Here is an 18,629-nt window from a genome sequence, read left to right as displayed (position 1 = left end):
GTTCATAAACTAGAAGCACTGCTGTCACTTGGGAGTTTGTTAGAAATGTAGAATCTCAGGGCCCCAAATTTACTGCATTTTTAAAAAAGATCCCCAAATGATTCAAATGCACATTAAAGTTTAAGAAACACTATTACAGGTTTTAAAACAAACTAACTAAGACCAAAAAGATCTCTCAAATTATGATAATTAACATCTGTACAGATTTCTTTTAATAGCAGAAGGACTTAATAATATCATATAAGTTTGTGTTTTAAGTTTATAAAAATAAAGTTTCTATGTGTTTGCTTTTCTTTCTGAAAAATCCAAGATATGAAATGTTACATGTTATGGAACCAAAAATAAATTTGGCAGGATGACTTTCTGATTTTAGGTATAACAAATGTTCAGAGCAGTCAAATTTAGTGTCTGCTACAATCAAGATGTAAAAGGATAAAAAACAGTCTTGGTCTCATTAGACTAATACCTACTATATAATTTGTGTCACTAATAATAAAAGTTAACTGTAGTCTGAATCTGCTATAGTATTATTTACTCAATGAGATAACTGTGGTTAGTTAAGTACGCTAACATTATTGAGCCGAAAATGACAAATACATTTTCACATCAGAGAATTAGCTCCAATATTTTAGCCAACTCAGATTGGCTATATAATAACTATTTGTCAGTGACAGAAATAGAATTAGACAAGAGGATACATATGGATCAGTAGAACGTAATTCCTGTTTTAGAAAGAAAAAGAACATTGAAAACAGTATTTCATATTAAAATTTTAAGAACTTTTCATATCTTCATAAGTAAAAACGATTTTAGTAAAAATAACTAGGAAGTAGCTTAAGAAACACTTAGTAATCTTTCAAATGAATAAACAGTGATTGAAAATTAATTTCTTCTAGCTACTCTGGATTATGGTGATCCTTTTTTTACTGGTCTTATCCAATCAGTGAAGGTCAAATAAATAATAGAAAAGATATGTGATGACCAGATTATTCTTTCCAAGTTATGACATTTAATCAGTTAAACAACAGAACCACATAAGTTCAGAGAAAAGGTGCATTAAAAGATTATCTAGATTTCTGATTCCAAGATCATTTAAAGATAATTATTTTTCCCCTTTTTCTTCTTAGAATTTACTCAAAGGAGAACTAAAATATAGCAGGAACTCCATCTTTGATAAAACTAGAAGAAATTTGTAAATCCAAGCTAATATTTGTGAAGACATAGTAAAGAGGAGATGCACCTGACTTAGCAGAACAGAATAAACAGAAACATAGATATCAAAGAGAGACAAGGTGATAGGCCCAACAGGACTCAGGAGTTATATATGGTTCCAGGTTCAGGGGTGAGGCTTGGGTTGGAAAATAGAGACTGGCTGAACACCTGCAAGGAGCAGTTAGACACTGAAGACTCCATCCGCAAACTTCACAGCCAAATGACTACTCTCTATAGAACCTATCCAGAAAGGCCCTGGGCTAAGAGACATTGCGTATAGATGAGGCAGAGATGATACTAAATTGAAAACTAGGATTAAGTTAACATATGCATGATAAACAGTGACATCCTTAGCCCCCTTTCTACTCTCAGCTCCCAAAAAGCTGGCAGCCAGGTTGATAATTGACTAGACAAAAACAGGTATTTGTGTCTCTTCAGAAACTGAACAGCCACAGAGAAAAGACTTAAAGATATTGACATTTGGGGGCCCTCAAAGAAATGGAGGGGTTTCTGTCCAATCACTGATATACTAGGAATTCTAAAATGTTCCCAACATTAGCCAGCTCTGGTGTGCACACTCTGTATAGTCTCTGCAACTGTATGTTTGATAGATTTTATCCCCATGATTAGGTTATGTTATATGGCACAGTTGACCTGAAGACAGGAAGATTATCTAGGTGGGCCTGACCTTATCACATGAGCCCAGGAAGTGTAAAGAGATTTCTTTGGCTGACTGGAGAAAAGGAAGCCAGTGATTCAAAGCACAAGGATTCCACACGGGATGCTGATATGAAGAGGGAGGAGCCACATGTCAAAGAATGTGGGCAACCTCAAAGATATGAGAGCAGCCCCAGCTGACAGTCCGTACGGAAATCAGGATCTCAGTCCTACAATTCTAAGGAACTGAATTCTGTTACCAGCAATAATAAACTTGGAGCGGATTTTCTCCCACAGCCTATAGATGAAAACTCAGCTTAGCTAACACCTTGATTTCAGCCCATGAGACCCTGAACAAGTGAATCTAGCCACACTACATGACCAGATGTCTTATCTACAGAAACTAAGAGACAGTAAATGAGTGTTGTATAATACTGTTTTGCTTATAATAAATTGCTATGCTGTAATAGAAAACTAATTATATAATATATAATAAATACTTTATGGTGAAATCCACCAGTTGACAAAACACACGTTATCTTCCAATTTAGTTTTTAAAGGCATTGCTATTGACTACAAATAAAACTTAGTGTTCAACAGACATCTGAAGAATGTATTAAATGTGAAAGACAGCCAAAAAATTCTCAAAATGAAAGCAAAATTTTAAAATGCCAAAAATTCTTACACTACAAAGGAAGATGAGTAAAGAACAGTAACAGAGACAGGATATCAGAAATAAGGTTAGTGTCAAATTTTTGAACCACAAAACCAGGAGACAAGGAGCAGTAACTTTAAAAGTCTGAAATAAAGCGATTTTTAAACTAGAATTCTATAACTAGTCAAACTATCAGGTATGAGGACAGTACAAAAGGCATTTTCAGACAAGGTCTCCAAAACCTCTACATCCTTTTCGGAGACACCTAAGCCATGATCAATTGCAATATCACAAAAAGAGAAACAACGAGAGCACCTACGTGGTACACAAGGAAATATTTATCCATGAATAAATATTCTTGCCAAAAACAAAATGAAGTTGAATCTGGTCAGATATTTGAATCTGAATACTGATTTACAGGAAATACAACATACAGAGGTGCAACTAGCAAAGTCCATAAAATGGGACAAATGACTCAGTTTCTTCAACAAATATGTTAAAAAAAAAAAGAGAGAGAGAGAGAACAAAAAGGAACTGTTAAAATTAAAAGACACTTAAGAAAAATAATTTCAAAACTATATAAAACTTGTTTGGATCCTAATTCAAACAAATCAATTACAAAAGATCATTATGAAACAACTGGGGAAATCTCAACACTGACAGGATGATTTGGCAGCATTAAAGAATTACTATTATTTTCTTTCTTTGGATGTGCAACAGTATTATATTTCTTTCTAAAAAAAAATTTCAGCATGGTGGTAATGAGTTAAGATGAAATAAAACTGTCCATACATTAATAGCTGTTGAAGCTGGATGATCGATACGCCAAGGGTTCATTGTGCTATTCTCTCTAGGTTTGTGTGTGAAAATTTTCATTTAAAAAAGTAAATAAAAGAGGGAGGGAGAGAAGTGAGAGAGAAAGAAGGGGTGGGAGAGCCTGGCTTACTAGCTACTATGAAGAAAACAGACCAAAAAATGGGAATAAATTCTGAAATGAAGCAACTATTAGCATCCTATGAAAAGGAACACTACCTCTAAAAGTAGCTCCTTTAAGCTGAAATCTACTTTCATGTAGCATCTTCACTGGTTCTGCCTCTTAGCACCAAAGAAAACAAATACCATCTTGTATTCAACTCGAGTCTTCTCATCTTCAGGAGAAACATCCCCTGTTCCTCTTGTGACATGTTTTCAAATAATTTCTCAATCCTCATTTCCCTCATGTAAACTTCTATAGCAATATCAAATTTTAGGCAAAAACTAAATTATATCACTACTATTTCAAACAGTTTCCTATATTCAAGGACAGAATCTTGCATGTGTCCCTACTATATTTTCACCTGCATTTGGTCAAGATCCCTTTAATAATCCATTCTAGAATTTTTCCCAGGACAGAAATCAAATTTAACTATGAGTTCTTCAAATATTAAATACTATGTTATTTTTATTGACAGGATTACCAAACAGCAGTAGGTCAGTTTTATGCTATAATAAAATATCAATTTACATGTGTACAATAATATTTAGCACTAGTTCAGGGTGCTCAAGCCATGAACAATTAATGTTCACCATATATTTATGTGTACTTCAGAAAAGTTAAGAAAATATGGTAATTTTAAATGATTATGGAGATTTAGTTACTATTCCCTTATTTTTAAGGCATGTTATATATTATGGTACTAAATCTGATTACGTACATAAACTCTAATTAAAACAGTACTCCTATTAAGACAATATAATGATAACCCACTTTACAAGGTTTTAAGAGACAGTCTATGACAAAAAAGTGGGGCAATTATATACAATCAACTCTTATTATTCATGGTAGTTATGTTCTGTAAAGTCACTGAGAATACTGAATTAAAGAATACTTAACCATTGCTCTAAGGGGAAAAACAGGACTAGGTGCCTGTGAACTTCTGGCCACAGCATTTTGCATCAACCAGTCAATACATAAGCTTGTTTTATGTGTGTTTTTGTTTAAAAATAATCTTATTTAGTATATCATTGATTCATTAACATTGAATTCACTGCCAACAGCACTTTAACTCATGCCAAAGCAGCTTATTCAATACATGGATTTTCTCCACAAGGCACACCACACAGCCTTCTCACATTTAGGAACACTAGGTAGCACTTCAGCATTATACCTGAGGGCCATTTTGAACAGTGAAATCACCTAAAAAAAGGCACCAAAAAGTGGAAAAAGTGGTACTAAGTAGATCATGAAAAGGACACTTGTTTACAGTATGAGAGCTACCACAAAAAGGCAGAGAGCATCACCTTATTCCACCAGAGTAGAAAACATGCACGTACAACAACTCAAAATTTCCATCATTCTGTGCATTTTTATGAAAGATTTAGAAAGTGTTGTAAGTACACATCTGGGGGTATAAATAAATTTTATCAAGTAGGTGAATTTGCAAAAATAGAATTTAGGACTGATGAAAACTAACTGTATAAGAAGTCCATGTTTATAAGGTCGACAACAATATGCAGATTTTATTCTGGTAATGAAAATATGCTTTAATGAAATGTTCTCTGTAATTTTCTAGAAAGTATCTATTAACCTTTACGAACAGTCTTATACTAAAAATCCAAGATCATACATTTATAATAACAGGAGTTTTTAATTGCATTTATGTGTAACTTTGGAAAATCAGGTAGGTTTATTACGTATGTAGAGCTTGCAGACTTACCTGCAGCTTCTAGTAAAGCTTCCAGTCTAGCTTGTGTTTCTGGGTCTACTGTCCTGAGGTCTGCACCATCAGCAGTACCTGACAAGAGTAACTTGGAAGCCGTTTCCAGCATTGGATTTTCCAAATCATCCTGATCCAAAATGAAAGACTCCACCTAGAAAACAAATACAAAACAAGGAAGGAAGGGAGGAATGAAAGGAAAGATGGAAAGTGGGAAGAGAAATAAACAGAAGAAAAAGGAACAGGGGAGAAAAATATTTAACGTAAATATCAATGATAAATACAACACAATACTTAATCATTTCAATAGGATATATAAGCCCATTGTTTAAGGGAGAAAATTACATTTATAGAATAATTTAAGAATGTATTATTCATATTATATGTAGTCTAATTTTTTTTTCTTACTGAAATCATATGTATTCTTTCCTATTTTAATTTCATGGGGCAAGGGTAGTGGATGAGAGAGGTTACAAGGTTAATGCTTAGACACGAAACCTTTGACACTTTGGTAGAGGACCTAATCAGCCATTTTTAAATCTTTTGTTCCTAGGACACCTTTATACAACTATAAAGTGCTGTGCTGCTCCCAAGGACTTCAAATAAGGATTACCTTTATTAATATTTATCATATTAGAAATTAAACTACAGTATCAAAAATCACATCATTAATATCGCTAATGTTTTCATTACAAAAGTTCTTAAGTACTGGAAAGCTGTGAAGCCCAGGCAAATGCAATTTCCAAAATTCTAATTTGTGACCTTCCATGAAGAGGTGGGAGCAATATAAGATGGGAAGATCCTATGGTGCTTTAAGTATTTAATCTATAAAATAAATAACTGAATCTTAAGGGATAACACAGCTTTTAATAGGTTAGCAATTTTGGTTATGGTAGCCTAGGTGAATAAAAGAAGCTCCAAGTGATTAAAATTTAGATCACCTATTCAAAATGCTTTATCACTTATTGATCCAATACACTGATTAACAGAACAAAGTACTCTAGGGATAACAGCTCAATTCAAATTTAGAGTTCACTTCCACAATAGAGTTTATAGCCTCAAAACTGGATCAGAATATCCCAATATTGTAACTGCTGTAAATAGTTCGTTCAATGATTAAAGTTCTGTGAGATCTGAAAAAAAATTTTTGATTTGTGCTTGAAAGCTTAATTTTATCCCTGGTAACAAATACTGTTGATTGTTTTCCTAAAAGTGACAGGCTTACTTCAATCATTTTTGAGAATGCCACATGCCCAAGTTTGACAGGCACAGTGTTTCCGTCAGTTATATTTTCCAGCAGAAATGGCATTTCATGGGAAAAAAAAAAAGTGTCAAATTCATGTCACATCTCAAAAAAGCCCAAGTGCTCTTCCCTCCAACACCACCATACTTTCATTTTCAAAGTGCTTTATGTGTACTCCCCATTTTGTCATACACAGTAGCATTAAAAAGACATGTATTCGAAGGCAGAGACTTCATAAAATTAATATTTATTGCTCTAATAAGATCATTCTTAAGGGGAAACTGACTTTTAATTTTATTTTTTTTAAACAGTGAGTATATGGCAGTGAGTATATGGATGAATACAATGATACTAGTAAAATTTGGTGCAACAACCTTGATTAAGGGGATAGCAGTTTTACCTACCATTGCTTTTGTATCATCAGTGCAAATACCAACACAGTAAAAAGGCAAATAACATATTAATATTGTGATAAAAATAGTTTTGACCGCTTGAACATCCTCAAATTGTCTCTGGGAACTTGAGACAGCTACAGACCAAACACTGAGAATCACTGATATAACAACATATACCAGATTGAATTAAAAGAAATATAAAGAATTAGAAAACAGCAACTCATAAGACATGGGGAAAAGTTTTATTTTGATATCCCTTGTCATAGTGCTTCTTACAGATAGATACTAAAATACAATTCCTTCCTATTTGCTGATAAATGGTTGATAATTATAACATACAATATCACTATTTAACATATCAAAAGAAATTTATTTCACAAATCTATGGTACTTCTAACACTATAATAACTGAAACAGATACGTTATTAATAACCTAGAACACAATTACACTCATGCCTAATATCCAGATATCAGAAATAGGAAAAAAATTTAAAGAATAAATTCTTAACCAACATAGTATCAGAAACTCCATCTCTGAATACATCTATCTAGTAACCAGGCATAAATCCTATATTTAACCAATACATATTTAATACTAAATTTTAATTTACAGGGAAATAATATGTTTCTTTATAAATTTCCATTAAACTAATGCAGATTAATATGAAATAACCTTTCAGATTTCTAATATTTCAAATACAATTAGACACAGAATACTCCAAAAATAATCTCCTTAAATATTTAAAAATTTTCAAAAACTTTGCAGTATATTAACTTTACCAAGTCTGTAACTATTGTTATGAGGAGAGGGAGTTAAGAAAAAAACAATAATTTTTTTAAACTTTATTTTGAAAGGCAATAGTGAAAACATAAATGTTACACTAGGAAGTGGACTTTGGGGCATGGTTTGGTCATAGCAATATGTGATTCAAAATTATAGCATGGTAAAAAATTGTCTTCTTATCTTAAACCATGGTCGAGAAGATGAGTTTTTCTAGAGAAAAAGTTGCTTCCTAATGAAATTTTCTCTGTTAAAATATCTACAACTTTTCAATCCAGTGAGAGAAGACAAAAGAAAAAAAAAGAGGAAATAATCATGGAAAAATAAACATAGGTAAAATGAACAAATGAAAAATATTTCAGATTAGTTTTAGAAAACAAAAGGTATCAAAGAACAGTGCAAAAGTACAGATCAGACTTACTAAAGTTGCTCAAAGGAGATGATGCATGCAGAAAGAATTATATGAAAAAATTTTGACCAAAATAACTTATTTGTGTATCAGAAAGGGAGAAGGCATGTAGACAAGCATAAAATTTCTATATGCTAAAATAGAGGGTTTACTATAGGAAAAGTCAGAAAGTTACAAGTTAGATCATAGAAAGTATTAAATTTCAATCAAAAGTGATTTTCTGCCAAAAAGTCTCCTTATGCCACATTGTATCTTAACTAAGCTTGGTGAAAATTTACTAAGAAAAATGCATCTCAATCTTTTCATTAGGGATATTAAACACAAAAAAATGTTTTCTTATTGATTTAAAATTTCTCCATGAAAATTCTTTTGTTGATTTTTAAAGTACACAATTCTTACTTTCTGAAAAATTGATAACTTAAAAAACAGATTCAAATGACTATAAGATTGTATATATACAGATTTTTTTAAAGGTATTAGGATGAAAGAAAATAGGAATGGCTATCTTCTCCCACCCCCCAGTTTAAGATTAATGAAGAAACTAATTTCAAAGATACTGTTAGAATCTAAAGACCTAAGTACCACTATTGCTTCATCTGCTTAGCTGTGAGATCTAAGCAAGTCTCTCAGTTATCTCCATCTATATGTTTATTCTGTGTAATTTTAGAAATAAATTTATCACATGACTTATTATTATACATATTTATTGCCTTTCTGAACTCCAAGGAAATAGGGACTTTGCTTGGTGCACTGATACATATCCAGCAACTAGAACTATACCCATCACGTTGTCAGGACTCAAATAATTCTTGAATAAATAAAAGATGGTTTGGGGAAAACTTCCCTTTCAGATTCTAAAAGTTTGTAGTGTATCTGGAGAAGGGAGAGGTAGTTACAAAAAATAAAATAAAGGTACACATTGTAGTTACAAAACAAGTCAAATATTAGGTAGCAGGTAGGGAAAAATGCTGTATCTTCACTGATTTCTTAAACAATTTTAATGCAAACAGTCTTTGTGCAGTAGATACTGAAATTTATTACTATGAGAGGTGTAAAATTAACCCTACTATCAAGGAACTTGTTTCTTTAATGCAAGAGCCAAGGTGTGTGCACAAATAACAATAATACAGGGTAGAAAGTGCATAAGATAATGAGAGGGAAAGAAAAAGAGCCACAAGAGTTTAGAAGAGGAAGTAGTAGAGAATTTCCTCCTTTAACACCAGTTCTTCTTTTCCCAGCTGGAAAGATTCTTGTGCTGTATTACAGAACAAGCAGAGAGAGATATATAAGCAGATGCAGCCTTATTAAAAAAAAAAAAAAGTAACCTTTTATTCAAATGTAAACTAAGTTATGGGCATATACCTCTTTAACATGCCCTTAGTTGAGGTAATTCAGGTGAAAAACTAAAATGCATTTCCCATTGAAACATAATCATTTTTATTATATTATTTCTACAGGAAAAAAATTCATTTTGAATCACAGCCAAGTTCCAGAACATTAAAAATGATCTGAATAAGAAATTCACATAAATGTTATGAAACATTTTCCTTAAATGAAATGTATAACTTTCATGAAGAGGAGGGAGAGACAGAAGGAAAGGAATGTCCTTATTAAATGTATTCTTCCCTAAAGGAAATAGTCTATCAAAGTTACCAATATTCGAAGTATGACCATTTAAATTACATCTAAACTATCTTGGATATGTTGTTTTGACTAGCTGGATATTTTATGAAATGGTGCTTGTGCATTAAATTCTTGTTTAATATAAAGGATCATCAAAATGCAAAGGTCTTAGAGATCACCAGGTTCAATTCATTGCCACAGATGAGAAAACAGAAGCACTGATCCATATTTAAACAGTAACTTTCTCAACATCTAGCACAAAGAGACCAGTTATCCAATTAAATAGTTCAATATCTTTCCACTAGAAGAAGGGGCTGTTGTTTCACTCTGCTCTAGAAAAGATGACTTTAGATTCTATATTTAAAGGATAAAGATGTCATCACCTTAACCCACCGTTTACTAGAAGTGAGTCATTACATGCCTCTGATTTATGCAACATAAAACACACAGTACCTCCTATAAAGTATTCTTGCCCCCCTGAAATAATGCCCAGGTTATAAAAATTGTAAGTCAGTGTTTCTCGATCTTGGCACTATTGACATTTAAGCCAGAAAACTGTTGTTGGGAGCTGCCCTATATATTTCAGGATGTTCAACAGCATCCCTGTCCTCTACCCACTAGATGCCAACAGCAACCTTCCAAAGGTTGTGACACCAAAACATATCTCCAGACATTGCCAAATGTTCCCTTGGAGCAAAAACAGAAACAAAAACAAAAAACCCTGGGGGTGGGAAGGTGAGAACCACTGAGTTAAACAGAAGCAAACAGACAAATGTAAAATGTGGAACACGTTGAGAGAGAGAGAGAGAAAGTAAAAGGCAAGAAGTATTCTAAATTCAAGAGATTCCAGAGACAAAACCAGCAAAATAATGTAGATCTTACTTGAAATTTTCAAGGCAAGTGAAGAAATATGAATATGAATGGGGTATTAAATAGTATGAAAGAATTACTCTGGTTAGGTAAGAAAATGCCCTTATCTTTTAGAAATGCATGTTGCAGTATGCAGAAATAGTGTCACCAATTAGCCATAAAGTATTTCAGGAAAAACAAAGTTGTGCGGCAAATTCTTGATAATGCTGCATGTGAGGAAGAGATCTGCAGAGTCTGTTATTATAGAAGTCTCTGTACTTTTGTGCACACTAATCCTTCTGGTTCTTAGAGATTAAAGGTGATGTTTTACTGCAGAGATTGTTTTTGTTTAAAAAAAAATTTAACAGTAGTACTATTCAATTAACAAAGCATTTTTTACCTTCTCCCCAAAATACATATAACACGAAGGCTTAAGAATGAAAACCAAGGTGTTTTAACAATGGTCAGGGCTGAAAGAATTTGTTTATGCTATTAATGGTATTTTCAATCCTTGTATACTCAAACACAAAGTTACATGAAAATTTGGAAATATAGGGCCATTTGGACCAAGTTAGCATTACATTAGCATAACATTCCAAACAAATATATTATCTTCAGAATAAATATATTATCACTGCTATATTAGAGAAGAGGAGTCCATTTTGTAGTGTAATAAACTGATATTCACGCCAAAGAATACGATATAGTATATTCTGATTAACTATACATCATATATACAAACTCCACTCAATTTAATAAATATTCATCACCAATTACATACTCTGTGCAAAGCAGTAGGATAGCCACGGGAGAATGGTAATACAAAATGATTTTTTTTTAATAATCAATGCCTTCCACAAATATACAATATAGAAAGGCAACTCTATGGACAAAGAGCTAACTACATCAAACAAGACTGGAAAATACTACTAAAGAGATACTAATATTGTACAGAGGAAGGAAAAAACAATTCTGAATGAAAATGGTAAAAAAAAAAATGCTTAAGGAAGATGGGGCCTTTTCAATATCGTGCTGAGAAGTTCAGAATTTATACAATAGAATATTGAAGGATTTAAGTATTAAAATAAATACTTCATGTTTTAGAAAGATAGAGACAACTGAAAGATGGTTTTAGATAGACAGGACAACAGAGACAAAGAAACTAATTAGGAACTTATCAATCATTTGATCAATACATCAAATGAAAGATTATGCAAGGTGGGGACAGGAAAAAGGGTCAGTCTTTGAGAATAAACATACTTTAAAAAATGAGAATGCTAGAAACTACAGAACTTGGACTTCTTGACCTTAAATACTTCCCATCCTCCTATTCCATCACTATCCACCAATTTACTGTTGCTTTTGTTATTCTGGAAACTTCCCTCCATTTACCATTGAATATCAAGCTGGTAATCCAAATATCAAGATGGTAATCTGTATTTCAAGAAAGGTGATCTAAATCCTGAATATATTACAAAGATTTTGAGAATCACAAAGAATTCCCACACTTGCTCCAAGGAAAACACGGTATTTTCAATCTAAGGTTCACCATACTTAAAATTTGAAGCTCTCTTACTCCAGTCAATGCAGAAAAATCCCTCCAAAAGAATGTTTATGATGAAATCTTTGTATTTTTTATGATTTTTACTTTTGGTAAATGTTAGTGTTTAACGTTTATGACCAATGTTGTCATTTCAATAACATAAGGTGAAGTTGTAGATCATAACTGATACCATTTCACCCAAAAAAATAAAGGTTCATCTGAACAACTTGACTTGAGGCCATCATCATGAGTTACATAATAACTCAAGTGTCATCATTTATTCAGTGATAGAGAATGGGCTATATAAACATAATTCAAAATAATAATAGCTTCTGAATCTTAGTATTATTTATCATTATGAAATAGTATCTGTTGCATGTAAAATATTAAAAAGCTGCATATAGAAAGGTGGATATAAGAGACCAATTTGAATCTATGATAATTTTATAATATAAATTGAATAAATTCTCAATAGTTTACATTATGTCTCTTAAAAAAGTCCAGAAAAACATGGAATGTGCTCTTCCTAGCTCTTTGAATACAATCACCAATTTATTATAGGTATATAAAATGTATTCAATCACAGTCATCGTAACTTTTTTTTTGTACATGACCCTGAAACCTAATAAAAATGTCTTTGCTCTTTCTTTTTTATATTCTTAAATAGGGTAAAACTCAGCTAAAATACTATAATTCTTATTAAAGAGTAAATTATTCCAAAATTAATCTATTTCGGATATATTTTTTCTATACTAAGATAAAATATTCAGTAAAGTCACTGAACACTAATCTACATACACAGTGAAATAAAATAAAATAAAAATCCACTTAAAGTCCTTGTAAAAAGAATTTCAATTAATAGTATGACATGGTATTGGTATCCTGAAATTAAAGTAAATAAAACTAAAGTGAATCTGACTAAAAATAAATTTAGCTTCCAAAAGTCTATTCATTAGGAAAACACTGATTTATACCTATATTCTTTCATTCATACTTACCTGTCCACCTAATAAATTTTAATCTAGGAATGTGCTAAAAATCAGTGGTATAATGGAAAATACAGCACCATTTTCACAGAGCTAATACAAAACATGACTTCTTATGTTTCGAAGGATTTATCTACCTCCAATAATTCAGTATGAAATTACAGCAATTTATTTTGAAACCTGTGACATTAATTGTAACCTCTATAAAGTAAACAAATTATTAATGTTTAAAATAAAAATTATGTGGAATTTTCAAATCTAGAGTTTATATGTGGATTTTTCTGGAATATATTAAAAGTTACAGATCATTTCAAAGATTTCCTTAAACTCTGTATCAACAGTATAATGCAATTTAATTATAAATTTAGCCTATTTCTGGTATTATCATTAGTCATCAAATGTTATAAAAACAGCTCAGAAAAAAAGAATTCTTATAAGATGGTGTTAAAATGCAGATTTAGATACACACACACATACAGATTAGACACACACACACACACACACACACACACACACACACACAGTCATAACCTTGTGAAATTTGAGAATTCCAAGAATATCAAGTCTAGAAAGATTCAGGGGGTGGGAGGGCCTGTTAATAAGAGAATTAAAAATCAGATTGGTGTCAAACTTCTCAAATACAAAACTGAATGCTAGAGACAATTTGCAATTAAAAGTTGTAAAGCACAAGCACAATTATTTTCAAAAATTCTAAACTGTAGAATGAAATAAGTTTTTAAAGATGTAAACACTTTGAAAATTTAAGAACCACAAACAATTCTGAATTGACAGAATATATGCCTTCAACAACAAAAATTAATCCAAGGAAAAGACAGCCTTGGAATCATAAAACCAAGCAGTGAGGAAAAAAACTAGTAGAATATAATCTATTTTTAACATTTCAGGTAGTAATTAGTAGATAATTCCTTAAAGTTAAAAAAGTAAAAGCATATTATAACATAAACTTGTTACTAAAATTTCAAATTATTTTAAAAATAGGAAAGCGAAGATTGAATGAAATAATGCCAAAAGCCTATGTTAAGGGAAAAGGAGCAACTAGTCACAAATAATGTTTAATTCAATTCAATGCCTGCTGAAAAATAGAAAGAAAACACATATTTTTCAAACTGGAAGGGAAACAATTAAAAAAAATTTTCAAATTCAGTTAAAGACAATGGGGATGTGGGTGTAAGATAGTAAGAAAATACATCTTTGCCAAAACTTTCAGTGTTAGGAAAAAGACGAAAGACCAAAAGATCAAGTTAATATAAAAGTGAGTGGGAAAATTTCTCTTATTTAAAAAAAGTGACACATAGATTAGGGTTTTTTTTAAAAAAGGAAAAACTTAACTATATGCTATTATAAAAGAGATATCAAAGAGATATCAAAAATTCTTAGTCATAAAAGTTGAAAACAGAGGTATGAAAAAGCAATCTCGAAGATGTCATTATTAACATCAGTCAATAAAGAATTCAAGGTAAAAAGCATTATATAGAAAAAATATTTTATAATAATAGATACAGTATACCAGGAGTGTGAGATAGATCAACTTCTATGCACCTAACAATATAACATAGAAATGTATAAAGTAAAAATACTAGAAATAAAAATAACTTGAAAATTGACACAATGTACTGGGAAACTTTCCACATACTCATCTCAGAAAATAAGGAAAGCAAGTAGATTACGCAAAGATATGGAGGATTCCAAAATACAATTAATGAACTATATTTATATTTCATAGTGAAACAGAACTTAGTATATCATATGAACAGAGAATACACAGACTTTGAAAACAAACAAAACCTGACCATATCTTAAGCAATGAAAAATCTCAAGAGATTAAAAAAAAAATTAATACAGGTTACACTCTTAGGCAAAAAAAAATTAATACAGGTTACACTCTTAGTCCATAAAGCTAAAAGAAACTAAAAATGAACAATACATGGATAACACTATACTTAAAAATTTAAAAAGAAAAAAGCATATTAATAAACTATCAGAATACAGAGGAAATGAAAATTAAAATTGTGAGCATATTATTTCCAATGGAATTTGGTCATAGCAGTCCTTAAAGAAAAACTCAAAGTCTTAAATGCAGTTGGTAGAACACAAGAAAGATTTAAAATACATAAAAAGCTTCAAAATTAAAATACAAATCAAAATATATCAATATAATTTATAGTAATAAATACAGAAATGAAGAAATTCAGAGAAATACAAAAGTAATTAATAAAACAAAAAAACTGCTTTTTGTGTAAGTCTGACAAAAATGAAAGAAGCCTGACAAGTCTGATTATGGAAAACAAGAGAATGAAAAAAACATAAGGAGTCATTAAAATTAGAAAACTGATCACAACTCTACATCAATAAAGGTGAAAGTCTAAATAAAATGGATGGTTTTCTAAGAAAAGAAATTATCAAAATTACCTCAAGAAAAGGTAGAAATAGAATATATCCATAGAAGAAATCTTAAGGGTAGTCACAGATCTACCCTTCAGGAGGAACAGAGTATTATTATTTACAAAGTCTAGAAAATAAATTGTAAGACTTCTTAGCTCATAAGTATAAACAACACTATTAACACACTTCAAACAGAAATAGCAAAACAAAACAAAAAACTAAATAAAACAAAAACTTAAGTAAAACACACCAACAGAAAATTCAGCAGATGTGAAAAAGTATACACACAACACATACATGAAAGAGCATAAAGAAAACATTGTTTTCATCATTCTTTAGGACTTAATTCATATATTACCTTCTCAGATGACAATATCAAAGGAGGTACTTTCCTAATATCTCTATCACACCACTCTTTTTATTTCCACAGTACAGCACAGTCTAAAATTATCTTATTCTAGGGTACTTGCTTATTATCTCTCTTCTCCATATTAGAAAAGAGAGGAACCACTTGGGACTTACTCAGCACTATCACCAATTTGTGGCAAAGTTCCTGGCACAATGCAATATTCAATACTGCAAGTATCCAAACACTTGCTGATTAAATATTAAAATTAGCAACACCATTATCAATATTAGGTAAATGTATTAATGTAATTCACTAAATACTAGAGGTGAAAACAATATGTACCATCTCAACAACAACAAAACAAGATAAAATTCGGTATCTATTACCACGGAAGTATTTCTTAAGCCAAGAAGGACACTTTTGTTTCTGATAGTGTATTCTATCAGAAATCTAAGGCATGTATAAATGTAGAAGTTTAAAAATTTCCATTTAAATCAGAAAAGATGCCCAAATTAGAACTAGTAATGGACAGATCTGGAAACCTAACCAATGCAATAAGACCAGTAAAAAAACAAAAACAAAAGCAAAAAAAATAGAGAAGTATAAATACTGAAAAAAGGAAACAACCAAATGCCATCATTTGCAGAAAACATCACCATCCTTCTACAAATTTCAAGATAATCAACTGAAAATTAAGTAAATGGTAAGATCAATATAAAAAAAAATCAAGATTTCCTGTTTACTAGCAATAACAAATTGAAAAAATAAAGTGCAAAATGGAAGAAAAGATGTAATTCACAATAACAACAAAAAATACCCAGGAATAAACCTAACAAGAAAAATGTAAGACCTACATGGAAAAAAAAAAAGCGATAAAATTTTACTAAAGGACATGAAAGAACACCTGAAGAAATGGAGAGGCATACCATGTTCCTGGATGGGAAGATTCAATAGTGTAAAGATGTCAATTCTCCCCAAATTAATCTGTAAATTCAATGCACTTCCAATCAAAATCCCAAAGGGATTTTTAATGGAACTTGACATGTTGATTCTAAAGTTCATCTGGAAGAGAAAATACACAGAAATTGCCAAAATTTTTTTGAAAAAGACAATGAGGAGGGTTGCCCTACCAGATGTCAAATATAAAATGTCAGTCATCAAAACAATGGGTATTAATTAAATCAAGAGTAAATATATTTTGGACTTTTAAAATATGATATTGGTGGTTTTTCAAGTCAGTGAAAAACAAAGATACACTGTTCAGTAAATTATTTTGGGAGAATGATTATAAAGCTGGAAAAATTAGTTAGGTCCCAACCACAGAATATATATTTAAAAAATTCCAGATGAATTAACACCTGCTAGAAACATAAATAAAACTAAAGAAGTAGCAGAAGAAAATTTAAGAGACTAAATTACTATAAGAAAGCTTTTCTGGAAAGACAAAAAACCCAGAAGCTAGGAAGGAGAAGATCAACAGGTTTTGACAGTATAAAACTAAAAAATCCAAAGATTCCATAAAGTAAGACAACTGACAGATTGGGAGACAATGTTATAAAATACGATGTATATATTATAAATAGAATTATAAAAAATTCCTAAAACTTCAGGAAGGAAAAGGCAAACCCCACAATGGACAAAATGTTGTGTGCAGGCAATTTATATGAATCATACCAAATGACTAATAAATATGCTCAACTTTACTGGAAATCAGGTAAATACAAATTAAAATGAGGTATTAATTTTCATCCATTGACAAATACTATTTTTTTGAGGATAATTTGGCAGAATCTACAATCAACATTTTAAAATGCAATTTTCCTTCTAGGAATTTAGTCTACAAAAACACTTGTACATGTAAGCAAAAATACGCACATGGATGTTCATTATAGTATTGAGTATAACAAAAAAACTTAATCCTATCTACAGAGTAGATAATTAAATAAATTATCCTATGAAATAATAAATATTGTCTGAAGAATAAAGCAAATCTACATATAAAGGCCCACACCATAATTACCTAATGCACCTGTCCTGCTCATTCTGTTCCATTACTTTTCATCTCTTTAGCCTTCATTATTTATCTTTCTGAAACTTAACAATAGTGACATTTTCCCCTCAATTTGTTTATTATCTTCTTCTTACTTGAATATAAATTCACTTGGGCAAGGATCACATTTTGGTCCTTCCTTTGTCCTTTACAACCAGAATATGAGCCTTAAACATTAAGTACTTAAAAATATTTCCTGAATGAATATACAAATATTGATGCAGAAACATATCAACATTACATTACATTAGGTGAAAAATGCCAGCTTCAGAAAAGCAAGCAAGATATGTGTCTGCTCAAGTAGATTTTAAAAACAAAATGTATGTACCTACAAGAACATAAACAAAAGATTTCAAGATACATAAACCCAAGTGATAAACAGTGGTACTCAAAGAGTGAAATCAATGAGAAAATTTCACTTTTTTACTTGTCTGTCATTTTAAAAAAAATGACAGTGTAGTTTCCTACTGTAATCTTAGCAAATAATTAAGAAAAAACTTAAGATCCTCAAAGAAAAATATCAAGAATAACTTATTTCCCTATTTCTAATAAAAATTCCAAAAGACCTATCATAGTAATTTTTATTATTTTGAGATATAAATTATTAACTTGCTGGTATATGTAATTCAGTCTGAAATACACATGCAACCTAATTAGTTTGAAAGGAATGAAAAAAGTCTTGGCATCAAAATCAAGTAATTGTAAGATTCAATTAAAACAATTGCTTATTTTCCCAAGAGGAGCAAAACCAGGAAAATATTATACTCTTTCCCCTCAT

The 18,629-nt window shown here is 31.0% G+C and overlaps 1 protein-coding gene across 8 annotated transcripts in view; it reads right to left on the bottom strand.

Moving 5' to 3' along the window:
• ANKRD17 (ankyrin repeat domain 17) overlaps positions 1-18,629 on the bottom strand; it is a 155,634-nt gene that overhangs the window by 77,599 nt on the left and 59,406 nt on the right. For all 8 annotated transcript variants that reach the window (XM_014562566.2, XM_032458168.1, XM_032458185.1 and 5 more), the window contains exon 2: positions 5,221-5,374. In XM_014562566.2, coding sequence (XP_014418052.2) covers positions 5,221-5,374 — 154 coding nt within the window. The remainder of the gene's footprint in view (positions 1-5,220; positions 5,375-18,629) is intronic.

Source organism: Camelus ferus, chromosome 2 (genome assembly GCF_009834535.1).
Source record: "Camelus ferus isolate YT-003-E chromosome 2, BCGSAC_Cfer_1.0, whole genome shotgun sequence".
In the NCBI taxonomy this organism is placed as follows: Eukaryota; Metazoa; Chordata; class Mammalia; order Artiodactyla; family Camelidae; genus Camelus; species Camelus ferus.
The sequence above is the reverse complement of the archived record's forward strand: the minus strand, read 5'-3'. Positions and strand labels throughout refer to the sequence as shown.